Raw genomic sequence first — 15,746 nt, 5'->3', positions numbered from 1 at the left:
TATATCTCTGGTTAGTTTGCAATACGTTGTATCCGCCATCGTGACCTCCAACACTTATTTGATTTTTTCTCTGAAACAAATTCAATTTTTATTAGTTTTAAGTAAAGAGCATTTCAAGGACGTGTAGATGAACAATTTCAAACATTTTTGAATTTGATAACTTGTAAATTGATCGAAAAACGATCGAAAAACGGCTTTGTTTACAACTGGCGCATAGGACCTTTTGAAAACTAATCCGAGATATGTTGTTCTGAGTCATGAGAAAATGTTGTGAAATAATTACGCTAATTTTCTCATTGGATACTCACAGATATTAAACGAGATAAAACAATCTCTGTAAACAGCAATATATCAAATCATTTACAGCCAATGCAAATTTAAAGTTTTCTCAGTCAACTTGGTTTAGGGTCTCATACTGCACTATTGAATTGTTTGAAGTTACGATAAGAAGTTCATTATTTAGTTTTTAGTTTTTAGTTTTTAGTTTTTAGTTTTTAGTTTTTAGTTTTTAGTTTTTAGTTTTTAGTTTTTAGTTTTTAGTTTTTAGTTTTTAGTTTTTAGTTTTTAGTTTTTAGTTTTTAGTTTTTAGTTTTTAGTTTTTAGTTTTTAGTTTTTAGTTTTTAGTTTTTAGTTTTTAGTTTTTAGTTTTTAGTTTTTAGTTTTTAGTTTTTAGTTTTTAGTTTTTAGTTTTTAGTTTTTAGTTTTTAGTTTTTAGTTTTTAGTTTTTAGTTTTTAGTTTTTAGTTTTTAGTTTTTAGTTTTTAGTTTTTAGTTTTTAGTTTTTAGTTTTTAGTTTTTAGTTTTTAGTTTTTAGTTTTTAGTTTTTAGTTTTTAGTTTTTAGTTTTTAGTTTTTAGTTTTTAGTTTTTAGTTTTTAGTTTTTAGTTTTTAGTTTTTAGTTTTTAGTTTTTAGTTTTTAGTTTTTAGTTTTTAGTTTTTAGTTTTTAGTTTTTAGTTTTTAGTTTTTAGTTTTTAGTTTTTAGTTTTTAGTTTTTAGTTTTTAGTTTTTAGTTTTTAGTTTTTAGTTTTTAGTTTTTAGTTTTTAGTTTTTAGTTTTTAGTTTTTAGTTTTTAGTTTTTAGTTTTTAGTTTTTAGTTTTTAGTTTTTAGTTTTTAGTTTTTAGTTTTTAGTTTTTAGTTTTTAGTTTTTAGTTTTTAGTTTTTAGTTTTTAGTTTTTAGTTTTTAGTTTTTAGTTTTTAGTTTTTAGTTTTTAGTTTTTAGTTTTTAGTTTATTCACGATAATATCTTTCCGTCTTTCTTTATTCTATAAACCTAGGAAAGTTGTCTGACTCATCAATATTTGTCTGTTATGTACGATGCTAATAAGTTTGCAGTACGCACTTTATTTCAACAGTAAGGTTGTTTAACAATGCCTTATTACAATATTCACACGTAAATCATAAAGTTTTCCCTTCCAATCCTAGATTTAAAATTTAAAAGGTCCATCTATCCAAACTAATCCATTAGTGTCCACGAACCGGTTTAGCTGGATTACTTTGATACTTCTAGCTGAAAGTCACCAGGTCATGCAACCCAAGAATTAACGTGAGGCGATTTCACATCTAAAAAAAGAGTACTAAACAGTAGTGTACTGTGTATTCATCTATTGAGGCATTTGCAGCAAGCAGCAATTAAATAAACCATCCACCTCTAGTTTTATCTCTGTTAGCAGCTCACTTGCCTCCAACCGACTTGCCAGGGTTACTCTGTGGGTAATGTGAGATGTTCCGATACATGTTTTTATAACTGTTGGCGCTCAGTGTCGAGTTGAGAACCTGGCAAGACGGAATGGCTGCGCCGATGTTTTGTGTGGATAAAAAACCATCAAATTTTGAACCCTACCGGTTTACGTTGTCCGCCAAGTTTGAGCAGCTGGCGCGGGATGAGCTGCGTGAAGAACCGGAAATTCGGGAGCAATCGTTGACCCAATTGCGCGATTGGATCGCCAAGCATCCGTACATTCGCAAGTGTCGAACCGACGCGGTTTTTCTGCTGCGATTTTTGAGATTCAGAAAGTTTTCCGTCCCCCAAGCGCAGGCCGCTATCGAGAGGTACCTGGCCATGCGGCAGACATTTCCCGACTGGTTCCAAAAGTTGGACTCTACAGAGGATTCGATGTTGGAAACCGTCGACGATGAGCCGATGACGGTCGTGGGACGTGACGAGGCCGGCCGCACGCTGGTTTGGATTCGATTTGGGAGGTTCAACGTGGAGAAGCTCAATCCGATCGCCATATTTCGATATCTGATGATATTCCTCGAAGTGCTGCTGGACGACGAAGAGGTTCAAGTAGGAGGTTTCCGCGTCTGGGCCGACTACACAGACAGCACGCTGAAGCACTACGGAATGTGGGGCATTTCGGACCTCAAGCTGCTGATGGATGCCGTCAACAGGTCGATGCCGATTAGAATCCGAGAAATTCACGCAGTCAAGCTTCCCAAGTTTGCCGTTGCTATCGCGAATGTTTTGCTCTCTTTTGCCACTCCAAAGTTCAAGGAAAGAATTTCGGTAAGTTTTTTTTTTTTTAATTTATTAACCAAACATTTCCCAACATTCATGTCTCGCCAGTGTCACTCGACGGTTCTGGAATCCAAATCGCACTTCGATGAGTCCCTTTGGCCGAAACAGTACGGAGGTCCGCAGGATTCCGTCGAGTTGAATCGTGCCCTTCGGAAGCTGTTCTGTGAGAAAAGGGATGCCCTCCTGGCGCTGGACGATATGGACATCGACGTGGAACACTACTCGTCCCTGTGGAATCAGAGCGGTTCCAACAACAGTGATATCGACGGAGGAATTGCTGGGTGTTTTAGAAAGCTGAACGTTGATTAAGGGAAGGGACCATGATTGTGTTTAAGTTTATTAGGGAGATTTTGTTTATTAAACATTGTATTTTCTTTCTATTAGTCCTTAAAAAATATGGTTGAAAGCAAACATCAATAATTTTCAATATCAATAATTCAGATTTTTTTATATTTTTTTAATACAAGATAAAAAGATTAAAATCTTGAGTAAAACATAAACCCTAGTGTTTTTTTTACAATTAAAACATTTAAGAATGCATAAACAATATCTACATGGTTAGAGATCTGTCTCGTGCAGCTATATATATGTATATATATATATATCTCACTTCAGACCATTATAAACCTCAGTCAATCTCCATGCCAAACTCCACGTCCTCGTCCTGGCCCTGGTTCCAAAAGGCAGCGTACGGCTCCCCGTCGATTTCCAGCTCGTCCAGCTGTATCAGCGTGTCACGTCCGTCCTCCAGCCGTTTCCGGAGCCGCTCGACGATGTCCCGTGCGTCCTGGACGCCCCCATACTCAACGGGCAGCAGTGACTGGTCAAGCTGCTTCATGGCGTCCTCGAGCGTTGAGTGGAACTGTGAAATTGGTTTGAAAATGTTAGGGTGAATGTAGTCAGATTAAGTGTAGTGTAGGGTGACAACAATTAAAAAGTTTTTACAGCGTCTGAAACAAATTCAAGTCCTCTAGATCAAGAAGGAGTGCGATGAATAAAAATTTAAAGTTAGTCGCTTGTCTACTTTTCATTGCATTTTTCTTATATTTGATTGAAACGCATTCCGTCGATTTTTATGTCCAAAAAAGTCATTTAAAATTATTGGTTTCTTGAAAGAAGGCACCATAAATCATTAAAAGTGCGTGGACAAATCTGTTTGCCTTACAAAAGTAATTTAAAGTCGTAAAATCGGATTTGAAATCATAAAGTTTATTTTAAATAAAGGGCGTCGTTTTCAAGATGCACCGTTATCTGGGGCAAATTGGGACAGATATTCAAACAAAATCAAATCAAATTATTCGCTTTGTGTAATGAGACCAGATGTTTTTGAGTGAATGAGATTTAAAAAAATAATTATCTGTTTCTTCCAGATTAAGTTAAATTAATGTATATTATTTATTTTGTAAAGCTGTAGTGTATAAAAGCTGTAATTTACAAAAGTGTTTGAACACAATTTTGCTCATAAATTTGTGAAAAGTGGCTTGTCAAACAGTTGTAACAAGCCTACAAAGTTTAATGTAGGACATGGGTGCCCAACCTTTTGGCCCTGTGGGCCAGATCTGATTTTCTGAAGCAGTGGCGGACCGGAACAAATTTTTGATAGAAGTTGAAAAAGTAAACAACTACTATTTTATTTTTTTTTCAGGTTCTTTTAAAGTAAACAAATAAATAAACTAGTGTTGCAAATAAGAATCATATATCTTGATTTTAATAAAGAAAACAAATATAAATTTCAATAATGTGTTTTTTTTTTAATTTGTTTTGTTTAAAATTGCATTGTAATTGTTTTAGTCGATTGCAATTGAATGCCCTGATTTCATAAACTTTAAAAAACATTCAAATTGGATTGGTCACTGCAATTTTTTTAAATGTTTAATGTCCTTTACACAACAATATATTAAGAAATCCATGAGACATGATAAAATTTATTGAAACGAAATTTGGATTAAAATTTTCTTTACAAAAAATACTTTTTGCGTTGCGTTGTGCATTCAAATATTTTACAAAATATTTTAAAATGATTTTAAACACACACAAAATTTAAAATTGTTAAAAATATATATTCAATAGTTTTCAATTCAATTTTCAATTTTTCTTTGAACTGTTGAAGTTTATGGAAAAAACATATGAGCAATTCTCTACCAAAACCGGAAATGGATTTTATTTGTATTTTTTGATTTGGCTCAAACTTTGTGGGGGCCTTCCCTTTGACCAAAGAAGCCATTTTGCATCATTAGTTTGTCCATATAAATTTCCATACAAATTTGGCAGCTGTTCATACAAAAATGGTACGTAAATCTTCGAAAATCTGTAACTTTTGAAGGAATTTTCTGATCAATTTGGTCCCATTTGAAATGTTAGTCTTGATTTCATTTTTTTGAAAATATTGTTTTCGAAAAGGTCCGTAAATTTCATGAATGTTTTGACATTGAAAATCGGATCAGTAGTTGCTGAGATATCGACATTAGAAAATGGAGGGTTGCTTGGGTGAGACTTAGAAAACTTCAGTTTTCTTGTTTCTTTTTCTTTAAGCCGCTGTATCCCAGCAACCAGAGGTCCAATCTTCAATGTCTCTTAGACAATTTTATAGCAAATTTTCGGAACTTTTCAAAAACAATATTTTCAGAAAGTGACCATTTCTGGTCACTATTTTTAAAAATCGAAAAACTGCAAATATTTCGCTGAAATCAAACTTTCGGTGGCTATATCTTGAAAACAAGGCCCTTTATCAAAAAATTTGTAAAGTAATTTTCGATTGCAAATTCAATTTTGCATAAAAAATGAGGTCAAAAAAATTGTATGTATGAAATTTCAATTTTGTCCAAAAATCACCAGTTTTTTCAAAAAATCATAACTCGGCGGCAAATTTTTTGACCATACTTCTCTATAGCTCAAAAGTTGCGGGTTTTTGTCCCCAAAAACATATCAAAAAATCTTGAAAATAAAAAAATATGTATTTTGGGAATTTGAGTTTTTGTGAAAAAAATGTTAATAAAAAAATCGGGAATTTTTTTTTTCCTTGTACTTATTTTTTTTTTCTAAATAGTCCTTAACAATACCTACAACTTTGCCGAAGACACCAAATTGATCAAAAAATTGCTTCAAAAGTTACAGATTTTCGAATATTTACGTACCATTTTTGTATGAACAGCTGCCAAATTTGTATGGAAATTTATATGGACAAACTAATGATGCAAAATGGCTTCTTTGGTCATAGGGAAGGCCCCCACAAAGTTTGAGCCAAATCAAAAAATACAAAAAATAAAAATGGTCGAAATCGGCCGGTTTGGTAGAGAATTGCTCATATTACTTGCTCCCTAATTGCTTAATAATATAAAAATATTTGCTGCGATCTTTATTTTCAGTATGATTAATTGGCTATTTTAAAAACATTTTGTTAAGTTTTAGTTTTTTTTTTCATTTGTTTCTCATTTTTACTAAATGGATAATTTTGTTTTCTTACACCATTTTTCTTCAGAAAATATCAATATAGAAATGATAAGAACTAAATTGAAACAAACAAAAAATAATAAAAAAATCCAAACAATACGTTCAATTAGTAAAAAAACAACTAAATGTTCCCTGATTTGTTTTTTGTTATAATATGTGATAATTTTATCTGAAGCTATGTTTTTTATTAAGACACTCAATTTATTTATTGAATATTTCAAGAACAGCCTTAAGGGCCGGTCAATTAACTATTTTGAATAGCCGTCGCGGGTCGGATGAAATGGCTTCACGGGCCGGACGTTGGGCAGGCCTGATGTAGTAGGTCAAGTAAAAAAATACACATAATTCTGGTTTGGAGCTAAACAATAACTTTGCGCCTTAAAGTTTGACCTGAATCTAATTTAGGCTACCAAAATAGTTAATACAGCAATCCCACATATTCGTAGCACACACAAACTTTAAACACTAACGAAACTTCTCCTCCGTCCTTATTATTTTAAGGACTTGTTTAGGATATTCTCTTGCTATTTTACAAGTAAAAGTTGTTCTGTCTCAACAAAATGCTGCAAGATGGGCATCTATCCTATCATGTGCAACACAAACCGTCTTTCATTTGACTCACAATAAAAAAAAATCACGGTAATATTACATCTGGGAAGGGGTACATCTTTTATGTCAGAATAAATGTGTAATTTTTCTTCTGAAAATGTGCAATTTTATCACTTTTAATTGTGTAATGCCACTTTTTCAGTCTAAATTGAGGTAAAATTACAACATTAAGGAAGTAATATTCAAACTTCCTAAATTACTCCTTCCAAATTTACACTATTTTTTCTGTGCTTTTCAATAATTGTGGAACGTCCTCCTTTACCTTTATTCAACACATCATAATGTTACTTGTTTCACTTGTTTCAGCGTTTTAAGTTAATAATTTTTATTTTTGAAGAGAACTTTCGTTGCAATCAGTTGAAAAATAAATCAAATGGAAAAATTATGCGAATCAGTTTGTTACATTATAATTTTATTCGCCGAATTTGTAAAACTATCATCATAAATGTGCCATACAATCTTAAAAGCGCAAAAAGAATTTAATTGTGAACGATGTTGTTTTACTTTTGCTCAGATGATAATGTTCAAAGAACTTGATCATGAATGAGCACTTTTATACTTTTTGTCATTCTGGTGCATAGTGGACACAACCGATTAGTGCCTGTCGATAATTGCACACAGATAAGCGTCTAGGCTGCTAATACTCACAAAGATCCTCCGTTTCATCTCGGCACTGGCAAAGTTTAGAATGAGATCCCCGATGGCGGCGCCAATCCGAGGCAGCCCGATCACGTGCACCTCCTGAACACGAACGGGCAGTGCATGCTTGAGGCATTCCATGAAGTTTCGGATGTCGGACAGCTTAAACAGCGTAAAATGGGCCATTGTTGCGCCCTGACAGTCGACGATCGCTACACCACCTCCGATTTGAACCCGCTGATCGTCGTAGAAACTCTCCAGCGCCATGTGCGTGAACCGGCCCAAATGGTGGCACGTGAACTTGGCAGCGTCAAAGTTACGCACGCGAATCAGTCCCACCATACGACCACGCTTGTCAACCCCCAGGGGAAGTGCCCCTTCAGTCGCCACGCACTGCTTCATGTACTTATCCTCGGGGTCCAGATTTTCGAACCAAATCCGAAACACCTGCCTCATCGACAGATACCTTTCGAGCATTTCACACGCTTGTGGCAGGTTGAACTTTCGCGCCCTTAGGAACCTCAACAGGAACACCGGATCGGTTCGACACTTGCGGATGTGCGGATGACGCCCGATCCAGTCCCGCATGTGCTGCAACCCTTGCGTTCGAACCTGATCATCTTCACCCAGCTCCACCTTGGCCAGCTGACGATCCCCATCGGAAAGATCGCAAACGTACTCCTGATATTCGGACGGACACTTGTTCACACTGAAACGCCCTCCGGCAGCATCAGCAGCGGTGGTCGTCATCACGAAAGCAGTCTCTGCTGGCTGAACAACGACTGGTTCAAGTCACCACCGTGGGCTATTGACGATGCAGTCAGTCGGTCGATGGTGTGTTACTCAATCGCGGAAGAAACGAGTGTGTGGTATGTTGGTGTTGCGGTGATCGCGTGCACACTCACACACGTGTTGTGGAGAAAGTTGTGGCGTTAATAATGAAGACACGTGCACACTTTTCCAATCTTATACATAAAACAATATCAATCTTTTTTTAGGGTGCACGCAATGGCACACGCCGTTGAACGCATGATTTGTGTTCCTCATAGTTGAAAAGCTTTGAAGGATTTTACAGCCTGTCGGTCACTTTATGTTGTATTGAAGTCATGGTACTTACTTTGCAGCCCTCATTTGATAATGTAATCATATTTTATATAAGGGCCCTTTCCGCCAACTCACGCGAAATCGGAAAAGTTATCCCGACCCCTCTATGGTTTTCGTCAAACTTTACTTCTACCTTAAGGTAGTTTGACACAGACACGTTGTTCGATGATTTCTAACTTGAAACTGCGAAATGATTAAAATTTGGTTTCTAAGTGCATCTCCAGCGCTGGGTGCAAACATCGAAGCAAAGCTAATTTGCACCCGACGTCAACCCCATCGCGGTACCTGTCGCGGTAGCAAATTTGCTCTCAGTTCTACGGGATTTCACTTTGCTACCCGGTATTCAGCCTGTTTGCTACCGCATCAAATGGAATTATGCACGGAAAAATCGAATCAAGCACGGAAAATATTTAAAAAATTTAAAAAATTTAAAAAAATTTAAAAATTTTAAAAATTTAAAAAATTTAAAAAATTTAAAAAATTTAAAAAATTTAAAAAATTTAAAAAATTTAAAAAATTTAAAAAATTTAAAAAATTTAAAAAATTTAAAAAATTTAAAAAATTTAAAAAATTTAAAAAATCTAAAAAATTTAAAAAATTTAAAAAATTTAAAAAATTTAAAAAATTTAAAAAATTTAAAAAATTTAAAAAATTTAAAAAATTTAAAAAATTTAAAAAAATTAAAAAATTTAAAAAAATTAAAAAATTTAAAAAAATTAAAAAATTTAAAAAATTTAAAAAATTTAAAAAATTTAAAAAATTTAAAAAATTTAAAAAATTTAAAAAATTTAAAAAATTTAAAAAATTTAAAAAATTTAAAAAATTTAAAAAATTTAAAAAATTTAAAAAATTTAAAAAATTTAAAAAATTTAAAAAATTTAAAAAATTTAAAAAATTTAAAAAATTTAAAAAATTTAAAAAATTTAAAAAATTTAAAAAATTTAAAAAATTTAAAAAATTTAAAAAATTTAAAAAATTTAAAAAATTTAAAAAATTTAAAAAATTTAAAAAATTTAAAAAATTTAAAAAATTCAAAAATTTTAAAAAATTTAAAAAATTTAAAAAATTTAAAAAATTTAAAAAATTTTAAAAAATTTAAAAAATTTAAAAAATTTAAAAAATTTAAAAAATTTAAAAAATTTAAAAAATTTAAAAAATTTAAAAAATTCAAAAAATTTAAAAAATTTAAAAAATTTAAAAAATTTAAAAAATTTAAAAAATTTAAAAAATTTAAAAAAATTAAAAAATTTAAAAAAATTTAAAAATTTTAAAAATTTAAAAAATTTAAAAAATTTAAAAAATTTAAAAAATTTAAAAAATCTAAAAAATTTAAAAAATTTAAAAAATTTAAAAAATTTAAAAAATTTAAAAAATTTAAAAAATTTAAAAAATTTAAAAAATTTAAAAAAATTAAAAAATTTAAAAAATTTAAAAAATTTAAAAAATTTAAAAAATTTAAAAAATTTAAAAAATTTAAAAAATTTAAAAAATTTAAAAAATTTAAAAAATTTAAAAAATTTATAAAAATTTAAAAAATTTAAAAAATTTAAAAAATTTAAAAAATTTAAAAAATTTAAAAAATTTAAAAAATTTAAAAAATTTAAAAAATTTAAAAAATTTAAAAAATTTAAAAAATTTAAAAAATTTAAAAAATTTTAAAAATTTAAAAAATTTAAAAAATTTAAAAAATTTAAAAAATTTAAAAAATTTAAAAATTTTAAAAAATTTAAAAAATTTAAAAAATTTAAAAAATTTAAAAAATTTAAAAAATTTAAAAAATTTAAAAAATTTAAAAAATTTAAAAAATTTAAAAAATTTAAAAAATTTAAAAAATTTAAAAAATTTAAAAAATTTAAAAAATTTAAAAAATTTAAAAAATTTAAAAAATTTAAAAAATTTAAAAAAATTAAAAAATTTAAAAAATTTAAAAAATTTAAAAAATTTAAAAAATTTAAAAAATTTAAAAAATTTAAAAAATTTAAAAAATTTAAAAAATTTAAAAAATTTAAAAAATTTAAAAAAATTAAAAAATTTAAAAAAATTAAAAAATTTAAAAAATTTAAAAAATTTAAAAAAATTAAAAAATTTAAAAAATTTAAAAAATTTAAAAAAATTAAAAAATTTAAAAAATTAAAAAATTTAAAAAATTTAAAAAATTTAAAAAATTTAAAAAATTTAAAAATTTAAAAAATTTAAAAAATTTAAAAAATTTAAAAAATTTAAAAAATTTAAAAAATTTAAAAAATTTAAAAAATTTAAAAAATTTAAAAAATTTAAAAAATTTAAAAAATTTAAAAAATTTAAAAAATTTAAAAAATTTAAAAAATTTAAAAAATTTAAAAAATTTAAAAAATTTAAAAAATTTAAAAAATTTAAAAAATTTAAAAAATTTAAAAAATTTAAAAAATTTAAAAAATTTAAAAAATTTAAAAAATTTAAAAAATTTAAAAAATTTAAAAAATTTAAAAAATTTAAAAAATTTAAAAAATTTAAAAAATTTAAAAAATTTAAAAAATTTAAAAAAATTAAAAAAAATTAAAAAAATTAAAAAATTTCAAAAATTTAAAAAATTTAAAAAATTTAACAAAAATAAAAAATTAAAAAAAATCAAAAAACTAAAAAAATAAAAAAAAAATAAAAAAAAAAATAAAAAAAATAAAAATTATAAAAAAATTAAAAATAAATAAAAAAATTGTAAAATATTTTTAAAAAAATAAAAAAAATTTAAAAATTTTCAAAAATTTATTTTTTTTAAATAAAAAGATTTAAAAAAAATTAAGGCCGTTGCAAATATTTTTTGTAGTTTATGTCTCTCGACTCTGGTCCAGGTCGAGGAAAGGGGGAGGGGGGAAGGGGGCAAAAAAAAATAAAATTGAAATAACAAGCTATGTTCTCAACATTTGAATGAAAAAAGTGTTTTAAAATGCATTTCACACCTGCCCAGTTGTTTTGCAATCATTAGTTTCAAAATATCCAATTATTGAAGAGATTTTTTTTTCGCCGAAAAAAAACTTTTTGCGGTGCTGTACATTGGAATTCCACAAAAATTGAAAATATTTTTGACCGAACCCATACATGCTAAATATGATTTTAAACGCAGGAAAATGCATTTCTAATTGTTTTCAGTTGGATGGACTTATATTTCCTTTAAAATTTGGAAGTTTTTTGAAAAAATATGTTTTTTGCCCCATGATTTTTCGAACCGAAAATTTTTGAATTATTAAATTTATGAATTTTTGAATTCTAAAATTTTTGAATTTTTGAATTTTTAAATTTTTGAATTTTTGAATTTTTAAATCTTTAAATTTTTGAATTTTTGAATTTTTGAATTTTTGAATTTTTGAATTTTTGAATTTTTGAATTTTTGAATTTTTAAATTTTTTAATTTTTGAATTTTTGAATTTTTGAATTTTATAAATTGTTGAATTTTTAAATTTTTAAATTTTTAATTTTTTTAAATTTTTGAATTTTTTAATTTTTGAATTTTTGAATTTCTGAATTTTTGAATTTTTGAATTTTTGAATTTTTGAATTTATAAATTAATGAATTTATGAATTTTCAAATTTTCGAATTTTCGAATTTTTAAATTTTTGAATTTTTGAATTTTTAAATTTTTGAATTTTTGAATTCTTGAATTTCTGAATTTTTGAATTTTTGAATTTTTGAATTTTTAAATTTTTGAATTTTTAAATTTTTGAATTTTTGAATTTTTGAATTTTTTGAATTTTTAAATTTGTGAATTTTTAAATTTTTGAATTTTTGAATTTTTGATTTTTAGAATTTTTGAATTTTTGAATTTTTGAAGCACCCACAAGAGCAGACATAGAAAAATCTCCGAAACACGCATTCAAAACTTTGCCCCCGGCTTGCCGGTACTTGTCGGGTATCAGAAAATGAGTACCCGACAGGTACCGACACATATTTTTCTTCTACAGATGAACTTGAGATCAAATTTGATACCTGCTTTGCTACGCGCGGTGGGAGACTCGGGGGCAAACTCGAGAGCAAATTTGGTGGGAATCAAATCGGGTAGCAAATGGTTTAACTTTCGACTTTTTCGAAAAATGAAATTCTTCGAAATTTTCAATAGGATTAAAAAGTTTAATAAACTTTTAGCATTTCTAGGCATGAATCAACACATAATTATTGATTTTGAAGGTAAACTAGAGCAAAAAATGATAAAAACCCATATTTGCCCCCCGCGGTGGGCTTGTTTCGGTGGCAAATTTGCTACGCTAGCGGTGGGGATGACGGAGTTTTTTCAAGGTGGCAAATTTGATCTCGGTATTCATGAGCCGGGTGCAAATTTGATTTGCACCCCAGCGCTGGAGATGCCCTAAGAGACTTTTATGTAAAATTGGACGCTCGATTTATGGCTGACTTAAATGCTTATTTTTCAACAAAAAAGATTTCAAAAACTTGTTTTAAAATCACTGCCATTTCCCATTACTCAACTGTCAACAATCGAAAGACAAAAATAATAACTCCGGTGCGGGTTTTCACAATTTTAAACACTGGCGCAAAAAAAATATGCCTTCTTCAGAAAATCATTGCTAAGGTTAGTAAATTTCGCGGAAAACGTAAATTCGCTGAATTTTAATATTTTCCTGAAATTTCTATACATTCCATAGCCGTCAATGTTTCAAATTGTAAGCCTAACAAATCTTTATACTGTAATGTTTCTGCAATTAATTTATAATAATGATTCTATGCAGCGAATATTTTTTTTCTCAGTTTGCTGCTTTTTTATTTTTTTTAGGATGCCCAAATTGTTGCAATTTGACTGTGACAATTTGAAATTTGAAAGTAAATATTGCAAAACACATTCAAATCAGTTTACAAGAATGCACTTGATATAATCTAATCAAATCGAACTCAAGCGTAGCCAGTCCGAAGAAAACATCCTGGAAGTACTTGAGGTTAGATGACGCCCCAAGTCCTTTCTTGTCAATATATTTTAACCTTCGGGAAGTCGCGTGTTTTCGCCTTTCTTACAAGTGCCCTTACAAACTGTGTACAAAGTACACGTACGCGACCTCCGGTGGGTTAACATATTGATGATTTCAGTACATCCGAATAACTCCAAAAATGTACAGCAAAAACTAAAACGGCCAGGCCTACGGCGTTGCTAACCGCAGCGACAGATTCTGTGAACAGATCACATTTCATAAAGTTAACAGGGGAGGAAGGATGCGTGGACATACCGTACCAAACGCTCCGAGTAACTAACGGGTGTGATGTTCAAGTGTCAATTTGGCAAATAATTATATTTTTTATGAGAGGAAGGGGGGGGGGGAACTGAAAATTGGGAATGAGGAAAGGGAAGGTGGGAAAGGGGTAAAAGGTATATATAATTTGATCAAAAGTATATAATATAGTAAGCTACGGAATTTGCTTTCCGCATAATTGATCGACGCCACCAAAGCTTCGTTTACCTCGCCGCGATTAAAGCAAGTAGCTCGATTAATGCTCAATAAGCAAACCCTCAGTACCTCATGTGTGAGGCTCTGGGGGACTTTTTGATTACAATAAAATCAAAACGTTTTGGACAGTCTAACTAAACGCTTCGGCGTAATTAATTTCGTGAAATCCCCCCTTCGATAATGGAAGTTCCTTAACTAGTAAAGGGAATAAAATCTTATAGTACACAGTAAAAAATTGTGTAAATTTGGAAGGTGTAGTTTAAGAAGGTTGAATATTACCTCTTTTATGGTGTAATTTTACCTCAATTTAGACTAAAAAAGCAACATTACACCAAAATAGTGGTAAAATTACACATTTTTTTCTGACATAAAAGATGTACCCCTTCCCAGATGTAATATAACCATGGTTTTTTTTTCTGTGTAAATAATGACTGTTGAACTAGAAAAAGTAGTTTAAGAAGGTTGAATATTACCTCTTTTATGGTGTAATTTTACCTCAATTTAGACTAAAAAAGCAACATTACACCAAAATAGTGGTAAAATTACACATTTTTTTCTGACATAAAAGATGTACCCCTTCCCAGATGTAATATAACCATGGTTTTTTTTTCTGTGTAAATAATGACTGTTGAACTAGAAAAAAAATTAAAATATAAACCCAATTTTATTTAAATTTGTATGGTCGATTGCCTATAAAATAAAAAAAAATCATTGTCTAGATATTTCATCATTCTGAGTCTAAAAATTCTAAATCACTTTAGAGTAGTTAAGGGGTCTCACACTTAAGCTCGACAATAAAAAAAATCGTTTATCTGAAGTAAATAAGTTTAATTAAGATTTTTACCTTTTCTGGGATTTGCACTTTTAGTTATAAAAGTGTAATAGAAATGCCGGGATTTTTTTCCGTCTTCTTTTTTTGTAAACACATGTTATCATAAACTACCATTTTACCTGCAACTTTTCTTTTGTTTAAAATTAATGGGATTCTATTCATTTTGGTACATATTTTATGTGATTATCATCCATCGAGATATCGTGGCACCCGGAAATCAACTTGGTGTTCCGAGAGAAACGCTCACACAGTTTGACAGTCCGCTTTGCACATGGCAAAAGTTTAAACTTAAATCGTCGTGTACTCACTTAAATCATGACATATCGCCATGAAGCTTTCAGGAAGTGATTGGTATTCATCTTTGTAAAGGATTTAATAAATATTCGGAATTATGAAATATTGAGATTTTCTACTTGTATGTGACCCCTTAAACTAAAGCATTTATTGACATTAGCTTCAAAAATGTCAAGTTGTGTTATTATTATATATTTTCAGAAAAATCGGACTATTTTTAACGTATGAAAATAAAGACTAAAGAAAAGATATAGTCTAACAAATCACACCAGTTTTACCTTAAACAATGAACCAATAGTCACGTACACAGCAAAAATTTAGTAATCCAGCTGCGTGTGTAATATAAATGGCATGGGTGTAATATAAATGGTGCTTTAATCTATGAAATTTTATGTATTATTACACCCAGAAATATGTAACCCATTCTCTCTTCCATGTGAGTGCTGGGTTAAAATTCCGTTGGTTGCATTTTTTTTGTGTATAGAAAAAGTGTATATTGGTTTTTATTATTAAGGTGATTTTACCATCGGATTAATTGCTTTGTAGGAAAATTTATTTCTCTGAAAAATCAGTTCGAATATCGAGATATTATTTAAGGCAGGGCATTTTCGTTATACAACAATTTATAAATGCATAAATATCCAAAATGTATAGTCTATGTAGGCTTAAATTTCAAAACACATACAATTTTACTCCAACAATGAATTTAAAAAAAACATGATTTTTATTTTGATAAACATATTTTCCAAAAACAAAAAAAAATATTTGAAGTTTTTGTTCTTTCAGCTCTGGTCAGTATAATTTCTCTTTTTTAATGAAGATGAAGAACTTATTATCAGATCATATTCAGTCATTTTTTTTATGTATTTGTCGTGAT

At 28.9% G+C, this 15,746-nt stretch overlaps 2 protein-coding genes across 2 annotated transcripts; one reads left to right on the top strand and one right to left on the bottom strand.

Moving 5' to 3' along the window:
• Window positions 1-1,723: 1,723 nt before the first annotated feature.
• Window positions 1,724-2,953, top strand: LOC120424798 (clavesin-2-like). Its single transcript, XM_039589010.2, has 2 exons — window positions 1,724-2,506; window positions 2,567-2,953. The coding sequence occupies exons 1-2, from the start codon at window positions 1,787-1,789 to the stop codon at window positions 2,825-2,827; spliced, it is 981 nt and encodes a 326-aa protein (XP_039444944.1). The 5' UTR covers window positions 1,724-1,786; the 3' UTR covers window positions 2,828-2,953.
• A 48-nt stretch (window positions 2,954-3,001) lies between these two features.
• Window positions 3,002-8,226, bottom strand: LOC120424796 (clavesin-2-like). The gene is made up of 2 exons (XM_039589008.2): window positions 7,226-8,226; window positions 3,002-3,380 (listed from the first exon to the last, which is right to left on the bottom strand). The coding sequence occupies exons 1-2, from the start codon at window positions 7,964-7,966 to the stop codon at window positions 3,147-3,149; spliced, it is 975 nt and encodes a 324-aa protein (XP_039444942.1). The 5' UTR covers window positions 7,967-8,226; the 3' UTR covers window positions 3,002-3,146.
• Window positions 8,227-15,746: the final 7,520 nt, after the last annotated feature.

The sequence above is a fragment of the Culex pipiens genome, chromosome 3 (assembly GCF_016801865.2).
Source record: "Culex pipiens pallens isolate TS chromosome 3, TS_CPP_V2, whole genome shotgun sequence".
Classification (NCBI taxonomy): domain Eukaryota; kingdom Metazoa; phylum Arthropoda; class Insecta; order Diptera; family Culicidae; genus Culex; species Culex pipiens.
This window is presented reverse-complemented; position numbering and strand designations above follow the sequence as displayed.

Bases quoted from the DNA above. Each gene is read 5' to 3' on its own strand.
- LOC120424798 (XM_039589010.2), top strand. From the start codon at position 1,787: ATGGCTGCGCCGATGTTTTGTGTGGATAAAAAACCATCAAATTTTGAA. The intron at 2,507-2,566 runs GTAAGTTTTTTT...ATGTCTCGCCAG, and splicing joins AGTTCAAGGAAAGAATTTCG to TGTCACTCGACGGTTCTGGA.
- LOC120424796 (XM_039589008.2), bottom strand. From the start codon at position 7,966: ATGACGACCACCGCTGCTGATGCTGCCGGAGGGCGTTTCAGTGTGAAC. The intron at 3,381-7,225 runs GTGAGTATTAGC...CCAATTTCACAG, and splicing joins AGATGAAACGGAGGATCTTT to TTCCACTCAACGCTCGAGGA.